Here is a 21,703-nt window from a genome sequence, read left to right on the forward strand (position 1 = left end):
CGGGACTGAAGGATGCTTACTGCCGCAGGTGATGGAGTTTGACCAGCTGCGGCTGCAGCTGGCCGCCGGCAGGGTGTTCCAGGGATACCAGGAGGGGCCCGTGACGTTCCGGCCCACCTACAAGTACGACCCCGGCACCGACAACTGGGACTCTAGGTGAGGCAGCCCCGGCGACGCTCGGGCGGGTGTGCGTCGCCCAGCTGCCGCGGAGACGCGGTGGTGTTTTGTATCATGCCAGTCGGGGTTAAAGTTGTGTCTGTCGCCGATGGTTGTCTACCGTGCGGACGTTGAGAGTGTGTGGTGACATCTTCCGGCTCGTCGTTTGGAATGCTCTCTGCAGGAGACGTAGTCGTGCCGGAGTGACGGCACGGCAGTGATGGACGGTTTAGGTGTGCCGTGCCTGTGTGCATCTGTGCTGTTTTGCTTGGCCGCGGACATGGTACAGCAGTGAAGTGCTGTCTGAAAGCGCAAGGTCGTTGAAAAAACTCGTCTCACGCCTTCAGACGAGCGCGTGCGAAACTTGAGGTCCATCTGGCAAGGCTCAGGTATGGCCGCCTGTCCTCTAAACGAAGCGCTCCTGTGTGCGCCAGCTGTTACAGTTTCCCGCGCTGTTGTGCCTTTGCAGTCGTTGCCTAACACCAGGTGAAACGGGCCGCGCGAGAGGGGCAATAGTAAAGGCGGCTCTGGCCCGATAAAGGCCGCGGGCTGCATCCCAGCCTCATCGCGAAATATAATTACAGATGGACTAGTCTTATCAACCTCAGCGTCAGAGTTCGGCTGCTATTCCATTTCGAAATTTCTGTAAAGTAGTGAGCTTCTGGAGAGGAATATTGTACCTCCAACAGCGTGGCTAGACCCTCTACCTCCAGCAGCGTAGACCCAGTCCCCAGTTCCAGTTGATACTAAAGCGATGTATACGAGGCACACTCGTAGGCGAGCGGGTATCATTCACAGGAATGTGTACGCTCACATCGTAATGCAATAGCCATGCATAATATTAAGCGATTACTAATGTCATATACCGTCGTCGGGTTCTCTAGATTTTAGCATGAAGACGACTATTTGCGGCGGGCAGCAGATGTCTGTACTCAACTCGAGCAACGTCTAAGCTTAAGCTTCGAATACATTCGATGTGGATTCGAGAAACCGATCGAATTCATCATGCCCGATTTCAGTTGTCAGCCGACACTAAACCCGCGAAACAACATTAAGCGAATAAGTGAATACCAACGCCAGGATGTTACGAGTCCATACAACATATGGTCACGAGCTCGTCTGTGAGGAAGCTCCTTTAGCGATGAATTTTGCTTGGTGCGCAGCGAGAAACGATGAGAGCGGGCACCTGCTCCTGACCGAGTACGGATCGAAAGGCCTTTGTGACAAGGTTCGCACGTCCCTTGATGATCTGGGAGCAGTATGGGAAATTCGGCAGGTTCGGCGGTTGATATTGAGGGCCACAACAGCGCAGTCCAGTACGTGCGCCGTCGCTGGCGGCACGTGGCCTGTATCAGGGTGGGACCGCCCTCTTCTCAGTACTCTGCAGTACGGAAGAAACGAATGCGGTGCCAGTCTCGCTTCACGGCAGCCAGAATACCGTCCGCTGCCTTCTCCTCTGTCACCTTCTGGTTGTCAGCTATGATGGTCCTGAGCACGTTTTCGAGCTGCCGGAAACATAGTTGTGCGCAAGGTGACGAGCCACGTCTTGGACCGGTTTTGGCTGCAGCCTTTGGAGCCATGCGGTGTGGGCTGGCGCATGGTGCCACTGGCAAACTGCGCTGTTATGTTAACCCGCATGGCGCTGTTCAGCCGCCGCACGGATGTGGCCAGCTGGTTCAGCGCATCACTTGGGTCCCCAGTTCTGACATACAGCGCAAGGGTCGTCATGGCCGGTGCCAGCCGGCGGCAGCGATCGTGATGTTTGTGTTCACGTGCTCGCTCGGTGTTGTTCCACGGTCTGAACGTCGACTGCATAACAACCGCGCTTCTAGAATCTACCCCGCAGCGTATTTCGCAGTTTAGATTAACATTCAGTCTGGACTGAGTACAGCCAGAGCTGAGCTACTCGCCGCACCGGATCGTTGTCTATGATGCTGATATTCGGCCAGAATGCACTACAGTTTGGGGTGATATGCCATCACTAATTGCTGAAGCGCATTGCGCGATATTACCTGGCACTCGCATGATTGTCCCTGGGCTTCTAATATTGTTTTGATGAAAGATACATCAGTTGTTATCCGACAACAAGAAGCGAACTTAGTAGGACATCAGAAGGTCACGGCTAACACCATTTAAGCTCGCTTCAGAAGCTCCGTGTTTTGCAGACAATTTTCGAGCCGCGGTTCTTCTGATCATGAAGTGGCTGTAAGACTAAGTTTCGTTTTGTAAACAAGTTAAGAGTGTAGCTAGGCGAGTTACAATATGGCCCTCTATCGGGCCAGAACTGGGGCGTAATGGCCGAGTGGTTGGCGCGTCAGAGTCAGAGGGGTCCCTTTTGGGGACCCGGGTCGAATCGCAGTTGCGCCATGTCCCCCTGTGCTCTGATGTGGCCAGTGCGCTCTTTGATGCTCCATAAAAGGGGCGTGATGACGTACGTCACGTTCCCCCCAAAAGAACCGTCATGCCTGGATGACTCCTTCGTGGCTATTTCCTGAATCGGTGAATAAATGAATGAATGAATGAACGAATCGGCCTGCAGTGCCGTGACTGTGGCCTGCTCCGTGGTGGCGGGTTTCGCCCGGTCTTGGGCACAAATTGTGGCGGCGTGCCATCGTAGGAGGCTGCAGTGGCAGACGCATGCGACACCGCCTCATTTAACGCTGAGCGCCCACATGACCCAGGCGCCCACCGGCTGCTTGAGCTTGCAGCGAAACAGGAAAATCAATCTATAGAATGTATACGTATGTGGAGATACTTGTCCGTTGTTTGGACTACGTAGCAACTTTCTTTCAACTTGAAAGAAAAACGCTCACGCCTTTCGCTCTGTAATGCGCTCATCAGTATGTGCATCTCATCTGTATTCTTAAAGTAGCCGACGGTCGCTACAACTCGAGTCCAGTCCAAACGCCTTCAGCCCCAAGTAGCTGAGACCAGTATCGTTACCGTTTCCGGCGATCGCTCCGCTAGGATTTTGCGATGTCTGTCCCAGCACACCTCAAAAGTAGCCCCACCGTCGAGAGGCCTGAGCGGGCCTCGGCTGGCGCCTCTCCGACGATGCCCTGCCCACACCCACGCAGCGGCTCAGTGGACACGCGGCCTGTGCTCGCGCGGTGCGCACGGCGCTCAGGCGCGCGCGGGGGCGGCATGATGTGTGACGAGCGCCGCCGCCGCGTTCGCAGCGAGAAGAACCGGGCGCCGGCCTGGTGCGACCGCGTGCTCTGGAAGGGCGACCGCATCCGGCAGGTCAAGTACACCAGCCACCCGACGCTGACGCTCAGCGACCACAAGCCCGTGTCGGCGCTCTTCCAGGCCGGGGTGGGTGTCCGCGCGCCGCGCCGCGCCGGCCGTTGTCGTTGGTGCGGATGTTGTGTGGCTGTGTTCGAGCCGATTGGGCGCTTTCGCCCCCGAGCAATGTTCGTGTGTTTGAGCTGACTAGATGCAGAAGTGTTCGCATTACTACGGTCTACCGTGGTGTCGCGGGCTTGACTGCAGTCTGAGATGATCCGCGGCGGCCAGTGGAAAGGCTTGAGGGCTTCTCGTGTGCATCTCCCTGAGAAAGGTTTGGCGCATATTCCTTGGCCGACGATATGCTGTCCAGGCCATGACTTTCTTGTGTTGTTTTCGACTCCCACGCGGCCACCAACGTTCTGTGAGCGATGTTCCAAAGCGATCTCAGTTGTCGCGTTGCGCTTGTCTCGAGCTCCCCACCGCCCGATGTTACTATTTGGCCCCTGCGCTGACCTGTGATCTGTCCCGGTCGCAGGTCAAGGTCATCGATCCGGTCAAGTACCGTAAGATCTATGAGGACATCATGAAGGAGCTGGACAAGTACGAGAACGACTCGCTGCCGCAGGTGTCGGTTGACACCACCGAGATCATCTTCGGCACGGTCCACTTCTTCGAGACCAAGACGCAGCGGCTGGTCATCACGAACACGGGCCAGGTGAGCGGCCGCCGCGCAGAGCGAGCTCACCGGCGGCGGGCTGGCGGGTGGTGTGTGCGTCTGGTTTGGGTACGCGAGCGGCCGATAAAGATAGTCGCGGCCGTGGGATGTAATATTCTGATGTCCTGTAATCACATTAAAGGTGTTATTGCCAGGTGTAGCTTTTTGAACACCGGAAACTTTATCTCGTATAACATGCAGTCGATGTGCCCTATGCGTCACCACATTGTTGTCTAAGGGAGGTGATTTGTCCGTCCCCCGTGGTGATTAAGCCAGGCTCTTTCCTTGCATGCGCTTCTCCCTCGTAGTTAGTCAAGCTGTGGTCCGACCTTCCGTTCATTCCTGTTTTAGAGCTCCTCCGGTCTGTTAGGACCTTTTTGGGGTTGCGGGATTACCGAACGAGGCGAGACGCACGTTAGTGCCGCAGTCGACCTTATGTGACCCTGACTCCGAGGTCTCGTGGATAAATCCACCCTGTCGAAGAGAGGGGTGTGGGGATTCAGAGCCTCCCGTGCTCGGCTGGAACGGACGCTGGCAGGGGTGCGGCTCTCTCTGTGCTGTGGTGGGTTGCAGTCAGAACTGGGCACGTGAGCGATCGGGGTGGGTAGTGGGAACGGCACGGGGTGTGGGTGCACAAGACTGCCCTGTCATGATGAGTAATGTCAGATCGTGCGTGCAGAAGCAAACAGTGTGTGCTTTTGAGGAAGGTAGCGGAAGGGCTGTACTTTGCCCGGCCGTGAACTACTTCCAGAATGAGGCACAAATGATAGTTTTCCTCCGCCTTGAGGGGTGTACGCTCCCGTTGTTGTGACATAGGACTCTGTGTGTCGGCCTGCGCTCGACAGAACTGCATTTACCAGCGCTCCTGGACGCTACACCCGCGATGGGGCTATTGATTGGTCGTCTGACCGCCAGGTGGCAGTGCAGTATCGCTTCATCAACAAATTGAACGACACCACATACTGCAAGCCCTGGCTGACGGTCGACCGGCAGACTGCTGTCATTATGCCTGGTTAGTGGCGGTCGCTGTCGGCATAACGCCAATGCCTGGCGTGTTTATGTGTAATTTGATGGCGTACTACACTGCAGCCATTGAGTGCTGTCGCTTTGACTGCGTCACAGAGGAATTCGCGAATGGCTTATTGTCTGGTTGTCGTAATAAGTCCCGAGTGATTGCCGTGCCCGCCAGTCCGTCGCGTGAAATATCATTGTGACAAAACCTTTCAGAGCTTCTGTATTCTGAGAGCTGATGGTGGCTCTGCCCGTGACCTGGCAGGTGACGCTCGAGGTGACGCTCAAGCCTCGGAAAGCCCGTGTGTTGACCTGACCTTGACCTCCGCAGGGGAGCGGTGTGAGGTGACGCTCGAGGTGCGCGTGGACGACCGGACGGCGGCCAAGCTCAACACGTGCCAGGACAAGCTGTACGACATCCTGGTGCTGCACCTGGAGAACGGCAAGGACATCTTCATCACCGTCCAGGGTGAGGCCGACGTCCGGGCCGGCGGCGGCCGCCAAAGCCGAGCCTGATTTTGTAGCCAACAGATGCCGCCACTGACGATACCAGAATCCGGCTTTTACATTTATTTACAAGATTTAGCAATTCGGAACGGCTATGAAAGTGTTACTATATTTGACCTCTCACAACATGTCACGTTTACTCGCCAAATGTATTTTGAGATAATTTCGAAACCAGTTTCGTCAATGTTGCACATGTGTTCACTCCAGTATGCTATATAAGGATTGAGCGCCGTGAGATATTTATTGAGGGGAAACATTTTTAGTTGTCTGCGACTTAAACATCGTTATGTGCGTGGAAAATAATTGTGGACATATTTTGAAAGCAAATTTTACGCCTTACTCACTACCGCACAACATGCAGTTTCTTGAGCCGCATCAATTGATATGACTTCATTTTCGAGAAAAAACGCTCGGGCCGCTTTGCATTTGAATGGTAGCAGTGTAAGGGTTTCCCCACGCATCCTTCACTCGTCTGAGTGCCCGGGCACCTGTTAAGCTTTCGTCATATGTCTGTGCGCCGGAATCTGACCCGATCTGGGTGCGTTTGATGGCAAACTTATGTCATGAACATGTCGCTGTGTGTGTCCAGGCATTGTGATTCCTCTGCACATTACGCTACACACGCTACACATCACACCCCGCGTTCGGCCTGTGAGGTGGCGCCGCTGACTATCCCCGTGTGGTGCCGTCCGTTCGGCCCGTAGGGTGGCACTGCTGACTATCCCCGTGTGGTGCCGTCCGTTCGGCCCGTAGGGTGGCACCGCTGACTATCCTCGTGTGGTGCCGTCCGTTCGGCCGGCGGGTTGGCACTGCTGACTATCCCCGGGTGGTGCCGTCCGTTCGGCCTGTGAGGTGGCGCCGCTGACTATCCCCGTGTAGTGCCGCTCGTTCGGCCGGCGGGGTGGCACTGCTGACTATCCCCGTGTGGTGCCGTCCGTTCGGCCCGTAGGGTGGCACTGCTGACTATCCCCGTGTGGTGCCGTCCGTTCGGCCCGTAGGGTGGCACTGCTGACTATCCTCGTGTGGTGCCGTCCGTTCGGCCCGTAGGGTGGCACTGCTGACTATCCCCGTGTGGTGCCGTCCGTTCGGCCCGTAGGGTGGCACTGCTGACTATCCCCGTGTGGTGCCGTCCGTTCGGCCCGTAGGGTGGCACTGCTGACTATCCCCGTGTGGTGCCGTCCGTTCGGCCCGTAGGGTGGCACCGCTGACTATCCTCGTGTGGTGCCGTCCGTTCGGCCCGTAGGGTGGCACTGCTGACTATCCCCGTGTGGTGCCGTCCGTTCGGCCCGTAGGGTGGCACTGCTGACTATCCCCGTGTGGTGCCGTCCGTTCGGCCCGTAGGGTGGCACTGCTGACTATCCTCGTGTGGTGCCGTCCGTTCGGCCGACGGGGTGGCACTGCTGACGATTCCCGGACGGTGCCGTCCGCAGGCGACTACGTACGCAGCTGCTTCGGCGTGTCCATCAACGCGCTGGTGCACATCAAGACGCCGTTCGCCGAGGTGGCTATCTCCCGCCTGCTGGACCTGGTCAGTGCTGGCGGGCCGGCTGGGGTGGGGCCTTGGGTCGGGTCTGGCCTGGCCGGGTCGGGTCCGCACCGCGGGGCCGAGACTGACGGCTGTCCTGCCCAGGCTTGGCCTGACGTTCGATGGATGATTTGGACTCTCTGCGGCCGTGTACGCGACACGGTCTGGTGAGACGCCTGTGTCGTTGATGGGGAGCTCGCAAGCGCATTTAGCAGACAATATTTAACACGCTGTAACCAACAGCAACCAGTCGTCTCGGGGGTCGCCGCCCATGGTCACACGTGCGACCACCAGCGCCGTTATCCACAGCTGCTGTCCCTGGTCAGCCGTCAGTCGTCAGCCGTCAGTCCCCGTCCGGTCCCACCGGTCGCCCCGGCTGTCACACCATGCCCGTCTCGAGGTGGTCCAGCATCTGTACCACCTACCGCCTCCTGCGCGGCGCTCTCGCCAGCTGTCCACTGGCCGTCCGGCGTGTGCCGCCCCTCGAGCCCTCGAGCCCCCACGGCCAGCCTGAGCACCGACTGACCGGGCCCGCTCTGTTCGCAGGAGAGCCCCAGCCCCAAGGAGCTCACCCACAACCCGTACGTGATCCCCAAGGAGCTCTGGTTCATGGTGGATCAGCTGCAGAAGGAGGGCATCGGCAAGGACCTGTTCGCGCGCAGCGGCCTGCCGTCGGAGGTGCAGCTGATTCGGGAGGCGCTGGACACCACGCTGCCGGAGACGCTCCGTATCCTCACCGGCGGAGGCGCGCGCTGTCGGGGTGTGCACTTCTGGTCCGTCGCTTTCTCAGCCGTCTCGCCGCTTTGGTGTTGGTTTCACCATTTCGTCCTGTTATCAGCCTTTGCTCTCACCACCACCCTTGGTTTTTTGGTGGCCCTCGTTGCTCTGCACTTCGTTGCGTCAGCGCTTTGGACGTGCTCTCTGACCACCCTCAGGTTTTTTGGTGTCTCTCGTTCCCCTCCACTTCGCTGCGTCATCACTTTGGATGTGCTCTTTGCCCTCAGCATCCAGCGAGAGAAGGATTCATTAGTGTGCGGGCGTGGTGTTGCCACACGTTTAATGCGGTCGCCGGCTTTGGTACAAATTTAGATGCAGCGCAAGCTGCCTCCGGCGCCGCTTCGCTCGCGTAGAGCCTCTGATGCCCTGTGCCCATGGTATCGGGTGCGCCTCGCCAGCTGTCGCTGTGGGCGCGGTGGGACCTCAGCGGCGTTCATGCGCTCGCCGTGTGTGTGCTCTGGGAGGCGGCCGTCGGCGGCCGGGCCTCCTCCCGCGTGCCGGCGAGATCTCCTTAACGGCGGTGCAGCGGGCAGCATCCACTCGGTGGCCGAGGCGCTGCTGCTCTTCCTGGCCAGCCTGCCCGAGCCGGTCATACCCAGCGACTACGTGGTGCAGTGCATGGAGAGCTCCGACAACTTCATCCAGTCCAAACACGTGAGTTGCCGCCGCGGCCCTACCTGCCGGCTCGCTGCGTCCGGCGCGGCGCTCCAGCTGCCGGAGCGGGCGCCAGACAGTGATCACGGCCCCCGCTGCATTAGTTCGCTGTGCTTGTCGCAGCAGTCCTGGCCACGGATGCCGAGGCGTTGTGCAACGCTGTCGTGTCGGTTTCGTCGCGTCACCTGTGACGATGTTGGTGCGCATGGCGCGCCGGCGCCTGGCGTCATCAGCGCACGTCCCTCGGCCGTGCGGGTGGCCCTGGCCAGCCCGCGTGGCCGACGACTGTGAGAACGGCGCGCGGCGGGCGCGCCGCCATCCCGCCCGTCTGACGGGCAGTGGCTCCGTCCTCATCCTCAGATCGTGTCGCAGCTGCCGCCTCACCACAAGAACGTGTTCACCTACATCTGCACGTTCCTACGCGAGGTGGTCACCAAGGCGCCCCGGGACGGCGGTTTGGAGGCCACCGCACTCGGTACGTTATCTCGGAGTCAGTACGTCATCCGGAACTCGGTACGTTGTCCCGGAGTCAGTACGTCATGCGGGAGTCGGTACGTCATCTCGGAGTCAGTACGTCATGCGGGAGTCGGTATATATCTAGGAGTCAGTTTGTCATATCGGAGTCGGTATGTCATCCGGGAGTCGGTGTGTCATCGAGGAGTCGGTATGTCATCTCGGAGTCCGTATGCTACCTGGCGTAGGAGTCAGTACGTCGTGTCGGGGCCAGTATTTCATCTCGGAAGCAATACGTCCGTGCGTTATACGCAATACGCAATACGGAGTCGTGCGTTTTCAGGGTCAGTACTTCTCTCTCAGACTTCGTATACCGCTCCCATGGTCAGTATGCCCCTCTCACCCGGGCTGGTGCGTTCGTTTCTGTCAGTATGTCCTCAAAGTTTGTGCGATCCTCACGTCCCTCTGAAAGTTGCAAAGGTGAGAGGATGAACTTCACACCCGGCACATTGCTGGCCGGCGGCTGGCCCGCCGTCCGTAGTTCACCCGGTAGCGGCTAGGTGGCAGTGATGTTCGCTGCGTGCCGCACCGGCACGGGGCACCACCCGACCGCGTGCGTCGCTGACCGAGGCCCCTCCGGCAGCGAAAATCTTCGGCGGTGTGCTGATCAGGAGTCCCAGCGCCGCCTGGCTGCAGCGCAACAACATGTCCCTGCAGACGTTGGATCGGCGAAAGACCACCTTCGTCTACCACTTCTTAGTCAACGAGATCGACATCTGAGCGGCCGTCGGTCGTTTAGAAGGGCGTGTAGACTCAGGAGCCGGGAGCTCGCCGTCGGGGCGGGCCCGGTCGCTAGTACAACCTCGCCGGTCCGGCAGTGTAGCAGTTGCGCTGTTTTTTGTTGGTTGGGTCGGCGGGCGGGCGTTGAATACTCGGTCACTCCACTTCTGCATTCCACTCTGCCGCCCGGGCGTGCTTAGCTTAAACGGTGTTTTGTTCTTGACCCGGTTTTCCGTACTGCGGCTTGTTCCTTCAGTCCGACGTGTGAAGGGAAACTCGCTTGCCTGTTGTCTGGCACTGCTACTTTTCAGCGACCGTGCTGAAACGTTGGTTTGGTGGGCCGAGTGGTGTGCTGATGGCCGGTTCCGCCGTGCTTTGGCTGCCGTTGTCTGTGTTCGCTTCCTAACGTCGCTGCGTGTAACTAACCAGCTGGGGCCGTTCGGGAGGTGGCCCGCTCATGCCGGAGTCGCGCGGCGCGGTGGCGCGCTCCTGGCTCGCCCGTGCCCCGCGCCTGCCCGTCCTAGGCTGCACCCAGCGCGCGCAAAGCCAGAGCTTGGCGGCCGGCTGCTAACGCGCCCCGGAGGCCGTGAGCCCCGGCTCTGAGCGGCCGCGATTAGGGTTGGCGGTGGTCGGTCGGAGATGCTGTGAAGGCGGTGGATACGCTGTATTTTTGTACGGGCGGCCATGGTGAGACGGACCTGGCCGTCCGTCTGTGTCACAATCGACGCGGCGCGGCGGGGCGGTGCCGGTGAGCTGACCTCGGTCGGACGGAGCGAGCGGCGCCCAGACGGCCCCGCGGCGGTTGTCACACCGCGTGGGGCTCTGACGCGAGTCACGACCTCGGGGCCAGGCGCGGCCGTGTGTGGGGACTGCCGAGTGTCTCCAGACGGCCTGCTCTGTCCAGCCGCTCCGCGCTGGCAGAGCTGGGGCGCGGTGTGTGTGGATGGGCGGGGGGGGGGGGGGGCACTAATCTGAGCTTGTCGCAGAGCTTGGCCGCTGTTTACCGCCTTCCCATCGCTAGGCACCAACAGTCGCGTCGCCCGTATCGAACTCACTCACAGACCCACTCACAGACGACGGCGAGCGGCCTGAACGCACTCTCCCCGCGCGTCGTGAACCGTTCGCTGTTGGGGCGGCCCCCCGCCGCCTCCAGTCCGCGACGGGCAGGGCAGCTCGGTTCGCAGCTCGTTTCTCGTCACGCGTTACATTCTGCCCGGCGTCAGCCGCGTGCAGCGGTGACAAGTGTACGGATGCACAGGTTACAGTCACTCGGGCCACAGTGAGCAGCGTGCGCCCGCGCCACGCCGGGCTACAGCGGCGGCGTGTGAGCCTCGGGCCCATAATCCCGGTTGTTTTTCGCGCGTGATTTCACCCCGGCCGTGCTGCACCTTGCAGTTCGGATCTATCGGGTATGCCGGTTGATCTACACATGTTTTTTGCCGATTTGGCGTCACGACGAATGAGCAGCGCCGGGGGAAAATTTGCCAATTGTACCCGCCAACGACGTTTTATCGCCTGCCGGGACGCGTTGCCTGTATTGATCTAGTCCTTACGCTGATTGCTCTCGGTAGACGCGCCACTCGACAAGGCGTGTGCTCATCGCGGTCTGGTTGCATATATGGCTGGCTGGGGCGTCCTGCTGCACACTGCCGTTTTGTTATAGGTTCTGCCGTGTTGCTCTGTTCTGAACTGACCTGGTGTAACGTGTCGCCGCGTGGGACTCATATCAACGGTTTAGTGTTGTTTTAACCGGACCAGTCTTGGTGTTACGTTGTAGAGGCTGTCGAATGATCATGCCGGAATCAATAAACCGTGTTGTCGACGAGCAGATGCCTGCTCGCGTGAAATCTGGGACAAGCATACGTCTTACTGCAACGTAGCAAAGCCCTGAGCGAAGGACGGTACTTCCATCATTCACCAAGAGCGATGTCGGCGACTGTCAGTCCGCGCCGCGGGCATCTCGGCCCGATCAGGTCCCCGTGGTGTGCATCGAGCGCTCCGCTGTCTGGCTAGGATGTCCCGGCCGGCGCGCGCGGAGGGCTGGCGCGCCTGGTCTGTGGCAGGCTGACCGCCTCCGCGCAGCGAGCTCCATCCGTCTGCCTGAGCGCAGGTCAGCTCATCTTCGACCGGAGGGAAAGACGGGAGACGGCAACAAGAGACCTTTAGAAACAGTCAAATGAAAGACTATAAACTGGGATATTAGGATGTAACATCGGAATCACTGATCTGATGGCGGCGAACACCGGCGCCGGCGCCCCGGGCCGTCGCCGCCTACCATCCGACACGGGGTGGCAACTAAAGTCGGATCCACATCTCGACGGCCGGCCGCGTCGAAGAGGTATACAGCCCGTCTCACCCGCCGGGGAGTTAGTCTGATTGTGCTCACATGCCGACCGGCATCGGAAGCATTTCACCGTCTGGCCGGCGCCGGCGGTGCCCCGCGCAGCCGGAGCTGCTCGCGGCGCCCGTGCCGGCGCCGTGACTCGTGACCGGCGGCGCCGTGACGGCACGGACGTCATCGTCGGCGTGAGCAGGTCGCCCGACCCGCGCCGCCGGCGCACGCCCGGCTACCCCGGCTAACACAGACACACCGCCGCCCGCGCAGGGCCGCCCCGCGCCGGCCGGCGGCGGCGCGCGCCGACGCACGTGGCGCGCGCACCGGCCGCTCACGGGGCGGCGCCGGCCGACGCCGACTGGCGCGCGCAAGGCTACAGCACCCACAGCGACACCGAATGAGGCTGCTAACACCTGCTCGCTGCTTGTGTACTAAATTATTAAAAATCACCAACAATAACAAGAACAGTTAGCGACGAGGCTCGACGGCCGGGATGGGGGCGAGGCCGGCCTCCAGTCACTCGGCCCGGTCCAGGCTGATATTGATCGTTTTAACCTTGCCGCAGTCGCGCGGGATCTTCAGCAGCTGCTCCGGCGTCGCGTCGGGCATGATGAGACACATGAACGTGTTGCCCGTGCCCGTGTCCTTGGGGTAGATGGTGGTGGGCGAGAAGGGCACGTTCTTCTCCGAGTAGGCACACAGCCTGTTGTACACCTCCGGGTAGTCGCGACGTAAGCTGGCACCGCGCGCGCGCAGGTGGCGCAGGATGTTCAGGAAGTTGACCTCGCGCGCGCGCTCCGCCGCCATGTGCGGCAGCGAGTTTGGCAGCGAGATTAGGATCAGCGTCTCCAGCTCGTCGAGCTCACGCGTGATCTTGGGCGACGGCTTACGCTGCGGCGAGCGGCCGCCCAGCAGCGGGCTCAGTTTGAGTTTGGCGCAGCGCGGGATGATTTGGCGCTCCCACTTGGCCGCACCGCTCAGAGGCATCTCGTTAAACACGCAAATCACAATGTAGAGCACGAGGCGCGACTCGGGGTTGTACGCCTTGCACAGGTCGATGATCTCGCGGTAGACGAGGTGGCCCATCTCGCGCGGCAGCAGGTCCTGCCACTTGATGTAGAGCGCCTCGGAGGCGGTGCCGTTCTCCTTGGCCAGGAAGTCGTCGGCCGACTCGGGGCTGGGGAAGAACACCTTCAGCAGACCGCGCCCGTGAGTGAGGAAGCCCTGCCGCGCCGTGCGCGAGAACTCCAGCAGCAGGTTCTCGTCCTCCTTGATCTTCATGATGATCTGCTTGGACATGGTCTGCGCGCGAATGGCGGCGCACACGCGCCGGTGGCGGTCCCAGTGCGCGCGCCGGCAGTCGCGCGAGCAATAGAACGTCTCACAGTTGTGGCACATTTTGAACACGGTCTTCGCCTCGGTCAGGTTGGTCGTCCGCAGGCACATCGAGTTCTTGCACTTGATGGTGATGAACGAGTCGGGCTCGACGCCCTCGTCGCCCTCCTTGACGTCGTTCTCGACGGGCGTGGTGGTGGCGGCCGAGCGGTCCGTGTCGGCGTCGACGTCGGACACGTCGTCGGCGAGGGGCAGCCGGCGGCCGAGCTCCTCCAGCGTCACCTCGCGCTCGCCGGCCTCGCCCGGCTGCCAGTCGTCGTCTGACACATCGAAGCGCACCTTGTGGCCGTCGATCGAGTCGCTGAGCCGGCGCTCGGCCGTCGGCGAGCTGACCTGCGCCTGCAGCGAGTCGCCGCTCGAGGCGCAGTTGTCGGTGCTGCCGCTGTGCTTGTGCTCGGCGCTGCCCGAGTCGGCGCTGCCCTTGCTGCCGCCGTACAGCTCCTCCCAGTGCGGCTCCGGCTCGCTGTTAACCCAGGCCACGGTCGTGATGGCGTTGGGCCGCGGCTCGGGCGGCGAGGCCGGCGCCGGGCCGCTCCAGCCCCGGCCGGCCGCCGGCGGCGGTGCCGCGTTCGCCAGGTGCCCGTTCCGGCTGGGCGCCTCCTCTGTGGAGAGACGGCGGCGTTACAGGGGGCCGAGCGGTGGGACACTACACAGACCGCGTCAGGCTCGTCCAATACTGCACGGGCGGGAGGCGTGCGTGGTACCTCAAAACTCATCTATACAGGAGTGGCAGCCCGGGGCCGTCCTCATGCCGAAACTAGGCGGCGCTCCCAACAAGCGCTTCCAGCGGAAGCCACGTGTGTAGTGCAGCACCCGATGAGCAAATTACAGGCACTATTATGCTAAGCTGTGCAGAGTGCATCAATGGCCAGGCTTTATGAATGGGAGCTATGCACCTACGCTGCTGAATCCTTCTAGCGGTGCCGGTCGATTTCACTTACCTCATGTCCAGCGGCGTCCTCCGAGCCAGACCCGTCCCTTCTGCCATTCTGCTGAAGCTCTACGACTGTGCCCCCAGAGGTCACACGTGATCTCCGGTCGGGGCCATGCTTCGACACCCCTCAGTGACAGCCACTGCGCATGCGTACACTACGCCGACGGCGCACGCCCCGCCTCATCGGACAGTGCGCCAGGCCGAGGCCGGTGAGGCCGGCGTTCGGGCTCGCGGTGCAGCGCCGGCGGCCGGGCACACCGATCGTGCACAGCGGCGTGCGGTGCCAAGGGAAATACGACGCTCGGCGACGGGCGTTTATTTTCGCGAGGTGGCTGGGGAGGAAGGGGCTGGAAGTACGCCATCATCGCTCGGTGCACGGTGAACGAACGGCATGCAATTAAGACAGGCATTATAGATCAACAGAAGATGACGGGTCGCATGCACAGTGGCAAATTTGTGGAACGTCGAAGAGTCGATCCTGGCCCAAAAACCCAAGTCTAACGATGGGCGCGAAAAGACTGCCTTGGGCAGAAGCTGACGCAGCAGAAATCTGTGCATGCCCGTATCTTGATACACCACAGTGCACACATGGTTTTGTTACTTTGCTTAAAGCACCACATTCAGTACATTTACTAACACTTCTTATATGCGTGGTGCGTGCTTCATTGTGTACGGCTTACGTAAATCACAAAGAAAAGGCAAACAAGGACAGCAACATGACAAAAGCAATGCGATGCCAACAACAATCATCTCAGCGCATGCGTCCTGCAGCACCGCGCTTCTACACCAGTTCGCCTTGACAGCTTTGTTGGACAATCGGCGAGTCCCCCGCTTCCCGCCCTCGACAATCACCTGCCCTGCCTCACTGGTGCCTGATCACCGCTTCACCGCTGACCGCTGATCACCGCGTCACCGCTGACCGCTGATCACCGCGGCAGCGGCCAGCGCCGTCTGCTGCGGCGTCCCAGCGCGCCGTGCCGCCTCCTCCGCCGGCGGCGGGCCGCGTTCAGGACGCGCGCGCCACGCCCGACTCACCGGGCGCCGACGGCGAGCAGTCGTAGTACCGCGTGCCCACCAGCGACGTCTCGTAGAGCACACGCGAGGGTGAGGCGCCCCGCCGCGATCCCTTGCTGCTGGTGGAGCTGCTGCGCCGCGGGGCCCCGGTCGCGCCGCCCGGCAACGCCAGCAGCGAGTCCAGCACGTCCTCCACAGTGACGGACGAGCCGCGCCGCGCCGCCGGCGCCGGCCGCCCGCCCCCTGCCGATCGAGCGCGCTTAGAGGGCGCCACCGACGCCGCTGGCGCGCCGACTCCCGAGCATAGGGAAGAGGCGACGGCATCGTGCGTGGAAATGTGCCCTGTTTTTGCACGCGCTGGCGTTACACCCGCGTGGATGGCCGTAGTTATAGGCTGAGCAGGCTACATTCTCCTCGCTATCGTACACAATATGATTGGCGATAGAATTATAGTGTACGGTAACGGTGGAACGATCGCTTTTCTCATGGGCCTGAATACACCGGACCACAACTCGAGTTGTGGAATAAAACATCGCTTAGCCTGCATTCAGTTTGAAAACTACATGAAGTACGTGTAGCATGAAAAATCGTTACTTTACATTCTGAGGCGTCATGGACGTAGATGCAAATAAACATCCGAGGCAAGCAAAATGAACGTGTAAGTTGCTGAGCCACCATTACGCTCTTTGTCAGGCGTGCAGCGGCTATGCGAGCGCGCCTAGACATGTAGCCTCTCGCCCACTGGAGCATCCAGTATGTTGACCAGATGGCAAGAGAGAATGAGGATGCGTAACGAGGCTGTAGCACAGCCCACAGCTCTACCGCGCAAAGGTAGCATGAACAGCCTGCAATGACTCGACCCGCATCTCGAATTGCAACTATTTTGACTGCCAAGTTCACCAGCGCTCCAACTTACAACGAAGGAGCGGAAAGGCTGGGCAAACTATGATTTCGAAACCGCTTGGCGCAACGTGACGCACCATGACACGTCTCTCCACATGTTAGCCATGAGGCCAGAAACTCGAAAACATGTACCCGTACGGGTAGAACACAGCCCATTTTTGCTAGACATGCTCTCCCAGGGCAAAACATGTCCATCTGATTTGTGTGGGGAAGTGCTTTGTGGGACAATGCACGGCGAAGTAAGTGAGCTGAAACCCCGAACGGTAGCCCCGCACTCATGTACCCGCGGATAAGATGCAGTAAAGTGCCATGGCATCCCGCCATCATCACATGGCCTGAAGGATACTAACATACTTTTCGATACCTTAGATCCCCACTTCTCCGTTCGACTGTCGGACATGTCGGTTATCAGCCGTTGTCTGATCCGATGCCATCTATTCGGCGGTGAGAACCGTTTCCAAAGGCTTTCGGCAATCCATATCTATCACGACATCAGTGGACTCGAGTTTCGGCACGGTACGCGGGGTTAGTCGCCGCGAAAACTGAATTGAAAGCGTCACGAGTTATCGATATCGATCCACGCTGCAGATCGATTAACATCTTTCACGTACACGGGCTGCTTCTAATCCATTATTAGCTGGACTCCTGGGGTTAGGCCGATAAGAAATATTACGCGTTGCACGTTTTTCTAAAAAGCACTGCATGCAAAAAATGTCAGCCGATCCCATTATCAGTCCAACGCGAAGTAGGGCAAACAGGGACGTGTTCACAGAAGCATTCACTGCAGAACAGGAATGCCCAGTCACCAGTGAGATTCTTACCTTGCTCACTAAGCCTGCTCGACACGAGCATCAACACGAGACGAAGGTGCTGTCAAAAAGGAAACACACCGCAATAAAGATACCAAGTCGAACCAAAGACCATTCAACTACCCAAATCGTAAATGAAAACCAAGCAAAATTCGGTGCTGCTCTCTAATAGTTTATTAAGTAGATAAATAATCAAATATACAACATAAAAGTGACTCGGACAAAATATAGCAAACACTGCAAGCAAACACAACAAAATAGATCATTGTGGAAGCCATCCGTTATTTCCGCCCAGCATTCTTATCGAACGCACGTATCCTACACGCTTAACTCTTCATATGATGACTTCCCTATTTAAACTGTACTGAGGAGTGCATCAGGACCACTACATCCGAGTAAGATGAAACAGGAGCAAGATTTCTCAGCAACCACGCTGAAGAATAACATCTTTCTCAAACGGAACATACTCGAGACGTAGCGTTCTCATATCCCCACAAAGAAGCCAGAGCATGGAATCGAATGTCCGGCGCCAAATCGCCGTGGCGAAGCGCTTCATATCGAGTGGAGACCAACGTCTCATTGAGCATAAAAGCTGACCAACAACGACACAACGGTGCATCGCATGCCAAACGGAGAAGCACATCCAGTGAAAAGGGAACAAACAGACAGCGGATGCTACGAAACCGCGGCAAGCGCAAACGCAAAAAAGCAGGACAAAACAAAAACGCCTCTCAATCGACAACTAAGACACATGCCCCAGCTCAGCGCGACTCAAAAACAGTATTTACAGAGAACACCAAGCGCGGGTCGACGGCCGGTGGACATCACTCGGCCCAGCTCAGGAGCCCCGACTAGAGCCCAAGCCCGGCAGCGGCGCGTGCGTCACACCATCAGCAACTCACCGAGCTCGTAATGGTCGCCCTTGGCATCGGAGCGGGGGGGCGGGGCGCTGGAGGGCGGCGGCGGCGGGGCGTCGGCCGGCGCCGGCGAGCCGCCACCGCCCGCCAGCGTGTCGGTCAGCACGGCGCCGGCCGCCTCCGGTGTCGTCGGCTCGTCCGTCGGCTTGGTGCCGACGAACGCCGTCTCCAGCCAGACGGGCCGCGCCCTGGACGGCGAGCCGGACCGCGAGCCGCGCGCGCCGGCCGGCGAGCGGTGCCGCGGCCGCGGCGAGCCAGAGCGGCCCATGTCACTCACACTGCCGCCGTTGGACGACGCCGTCGAGTCAAAGTAATGCACTATGGCGCTGGTCACCTCCTTGATCGAGCTGTGCACGTCCAGGTCGGGCTGCTGGCGCGGCGGCCCGACCGAGCCGCTGCTGCCGGCGCTGCGGTCGCGCGGTAGGCTCAGCCGCGCGCCGCTCAGGTTGCCCTCACTGCGGTTGCGTCCGAAGCTGCTGGCCAGCCGGTCGACCGGCGTCTGGTAGCCCTGGCTGAGGCGCTCCTGGCTGCGCCAGCCCAGGTAGGCGGGCCGGTGTCCGAGGCTGCGGCCGGTGCCGCCCAGGCTGCCGCCGGCGCTGCCGACGGGGCTCTGCGTGCCGCTGCTGGTCTGCGAGACACGCGCCGAGCCGGCCCGGTACGCGCCGCCGTAGTAGAGGCCGCTGCGGTCGCTGGGCGCTGGCGAGGCGGCGCCGGAGCCCGGACTGGTGAGGCTCTCCCGCGAGGTGGCGCGCACGTAGCGCCAGTCGGGCGGCCGCACGCGCGTCGGGATCACCACCTTGGACTGGGCGGTGGGCGTGGTGCACCGGCTCGACTGCAGGCTCTCCTTCGACGTCGACTTGGAGTTGAAGCCGGACCAGCCGCCTGCGGGCAGGGGGAGGGGTGGGCGTGAGAGCGGGGCCCAGCATGTGGCGTGCCGCCGGCTAATGTCATCACGGGTGCAGGTGGCGTGTGGTTGACAAACCAGCGGCGAGAGAAGTGGGTCGCGGGAGAGTCGTACGTCGCTTCCAGGCCCAGCCCACACTAGCCACCAGCCTTAATCGTCCAATCAGAATGGCCAATTCAAAACAGTAGCCACGTCCATTAAATCGATGAAAAATGGATGGTTCTTAGCTAATACATCAAATAGCGAACCTAGGGGCTTTCAAGACGGCGAGCCCGACTCACAACCACGAAGGCTTGTAAAACAAGAGAGATTTGAAGCAGAAGTGCAAAGCATGCATGCTCGATGCACAGACCCGCCGGTAACTTCTGGAAGGCGAGGCGGCGTTGCCACACTAACCACCTCCTGCCACCAAGTTTCCTGTCCAAAATTGCAGCCGGAATGGTGTCATGAAAGCTTTACGCGCGTCGTAAAGACCAGCCTGCCGCCTGGGCGCCGGCTGGACGGTCCCAGACACGACACAGCCACGGCGCAAAAATACGGAGCCGTGCAGACGGGCCAGGTCTGGGGCGTGGAGGACTTGTAACGGCACAGTGGCATGTGGGCCTTGCAACTGTTCGCTGGCATGTCCGGCCCCGAAACACCAAGGGCTCACACGCAGAGCTCAGAGCACAGAGCTCGAGACTATGGGTCTGGTGTCTGGCAGACAGCGGTCATGAACAGAAGAGGGAGCGGTGCAGTGGCCCCTGGCGTCGCCTGAATGTGCGTCATGCAGCGTCCTGGCTAAAGTTGCAAGCAGGAGCGAGCTGCTGCCCACCCACACTGCGATGGCTCGTCTTCAGCTCGCTCGCGGCGCCCGATGCGTGAGTCCGACGGCGGCGCATCAAAACACGGGCGCCACATCAATGGGCCTGAGCTGGCGCCCTCTCACGGGCACATCACGTGTCGGCACCAGGTGATTCAGCCCGCCCGGCCATGTTGACACTTGGGCTCGCGGCCCCGGCTAGGGATGCCGGGGCGGTGGCAAATCAAACACGATAGTCTGCGAGCCGTCCGGCAGGCCGCAGTGCGTCAGGCGCCGCCGTGCTCGTCAGCCTAATCGGACTCAGATGAAGCGGCCGAGCCGGTTTTTATAGCCGCCCGCGGTCCAGATGCGGCTGGGGTCAGCCCCGTACCGGCGCTGCGGCCGGTATTTGGCGCTGCGCCATGAGCGGTGGCGTCAATAGCGGGACTTGAGCGAGCGCGGCCGCCGCCGGCGCCGGCCGCTCAGACATCTGGGCAGCCCCATGTGGGTGCGCCGCGTGGCGTCGATTTACCAGGCGTGGAGTTTCCTATTCAGCTGCCGAGTAGGCTCCAGTCGCCCCACCCTCCATCCCCTCCACGCGCCCCACTTTGAGAAGAAAGTGGGTCAAATTTGAGAAGCCCGTTTTTCGCGCATTTCGGGGGAAGATCGCATAATTTTCGGTGATCAGCCTCCCTCGGCCAACACCCAGTTTAAGGAACTACGCCTATGGGACTACGCCTAAGGAACTACGCCTACGCCTATGGGTTCACAGTTGGACAGATCTTTAATGGAAGGATATTACAAATATATTCAGACAAGAGTCGCGGCCGCATTAGCATAAAATGCGCACGATTAATGTTACAGCTATTTAGCAACCCAACGAGAACGCAAAGAAACCCGCACTTAAGTACTGCAGAGCCAGCAGATGCAAACACAGGTTAAGGAGTCGAGACGAGAAATTCCGAGGAATCTTGACGCATCCAGACCCTAAAGAACATTGCCACCTATGGCACCCAGGGGTTATGAATACTCAATAGCCACAGCCATCTACATGCATCACATCTAAAAGGCACATTCCAGTCGGAAACAAAACGTTGCAAATGGTCAACAGCACAGTTAAATCGCCGACTAATCCAATAGAAATAAAAATAATATTTACGTATCCACTCAATCAACCACAAGTCACAGAATAACTAGAAGGGCACGATAACCTACACTTGCCCTTCCACCAGCACACACAGTCATTCGGGCTAAAAAGCAGTGGTCGACACACACCTGCCAGCGAGCCCGAGCCATAGTCCCGTCGCAACGACGTGTCCGGCTTGCTGGACTTCTTGTACCACTCGGGCGTGTTGAGGTTGCGCAGCGACCGCTGGAAGCGCAGCTCGTGCTCACTCAGCTGGCGGTCCCCGCGCATCAGCTGATTCTCCGGCGGCTGAAACAGGGCGGGGCGTGCTGAGGCGGCGCCCAGACAAGCTGAGACCAGACGGGCGCTGGATGGGGAGCTGGCGCCGGGCGTCACCGCTCTCCGCCGCCGCCGAACGAGCTGAGACCAGACGGACATCGGACGGGAGCTGGCGTCGGGCCGCGTGGGGGCACGAGGTCACCGCTCTCCGCCGCCGCAGAACGAGCTGAGACCAGACGGACACCGGACGGGAGCTGGCGCCGGGCCGCGCGGGGGCACGAGGTCACCGTTCTATGCCACCGCAGAAAGAGCTGAGACCAGACGGACACTGGACGGGAGCTGGCGTCGGACCGCGTGGGGGCACGAGGTCACCGCTCTCCGCCACCGCAGAACGAGCTGAGACCAGACGGACACTGGACAGGGAACTGGCGCCGGGCGCGAAGTCACCGCTCTCCGCCGCCGCGGAACGAGCTGAGACCAGACGGACACTGGACAGGGAG

The 21,703-nt window shown here is 60.2% G+C and overlaps 2 protein-coding genes across 2 annotated transcripts in view; one reads left to right on the forward strand and one right to left on the reverse strand.

The window, feature by feature from the left end:
* Window positions 1-31: 31 nt before the first annotated feature.
* Window positions 32-10,728, forward strand: LOC119101169 (type II inositol 1,4,5-trisphosphate 5-phosphatase). The gene is made up of 10 exons (XM_037224447.1): window positions 32-156; window positions 3,336-3,471; window positions 3,920-4,099; window positions 5,015-5,111; window positions 5,442-5,579; window positions 7,048-7,145; window positions 7,689-7,869; window positions 8,446-8,573; window positions 8,934-9,048; window positions 9,670-10,728. Exons 1-10 carry the CDS (start codon window positions 32-34, stop codon window positions 9,804-9,806), a joined length of 1,335 nt encoding a protein of 444 aa, XP_037080342.1. The 3' UTR covers window positions 9,807-10,728.
* A 1,767-nt stretch (window positions 10,729-12,495) lies between these two features.
* LOC119100483 (uncharacterized) overlaps window positions 12,496-21,703 on the reverse strand; it is a 49,866-nt gene continuing 40,658 nt past the window's right edge. The window contains exons 12-16 of the mRNA XM_037223574.1: window positions 21,074-21,233; window positions 18,085-18,995; window positions 17,209-17,257; window positions 15,506-15,727; window positions 12,496-14,138 (exon numbers count right to left, since the gene is read on the reverse strand). Coding sequence (XP_037079469.1) covers window positions 12,658-14,138; window positions 15,506-15,727; window positions 17,209-17,257; window positions 18,085-18,995; window positions 21,074-21,233 — 2,823 coding nt within the window. The 3' untranslated portion in view covers window positions 12,496-12,657. The remainder of the gene's footprint in view (window positions 14,139-15,505; window positions 15,728-17,208; window positions 17,258-18,084; window positions 18,996-21,073; window positions 21,234-21,703) is intronic.

The sequence above is a fragment of the Pollicipes pollicipes genome, unplaced genomic scaffold (assembly GCF_011947565.3).
Source record: "Pollicipes pollicipes isolate AB1234 unplaced genomic scaffold, Ppol_2.1 Scaffold_4881;HRSCAF=5763_pilon_pilon_pilon, whole genome shotgun sequence".
NCBI classification, from domain to species: Eukaryota; Metazoa; Arthropoda; class Thecostraca; order Pollicipedomorpha; family Pollicipedidae; genus Pollicipes; species Pollicipes pollicipes.

Bases quoted from the DNA above. Each gene is read 5' to 3' on its own strand.
- LOC119101169 (XM_037224447.1), top strand. From the start codon at position 32: ATGGAGTTTGACCAGCTGCGGCTGCAGCTGGCCGCCGGCAGGGTGTTC. The intron at 157-3,335 runs GTGAGGCAGCCC...CCGCGTTCGCAG, and splicing joins ACCGACAACTGGGACTCTAG to CGAGAAGAACCGGGCGCCGG. The intron at 8,574-8,933 runs GTGAGTTGCCGC...CCTCATCCTCAG, and splicing joins ACTTCATCCAGTCCAAACAC to ATCGTGTCGCAGCTGCCGCC.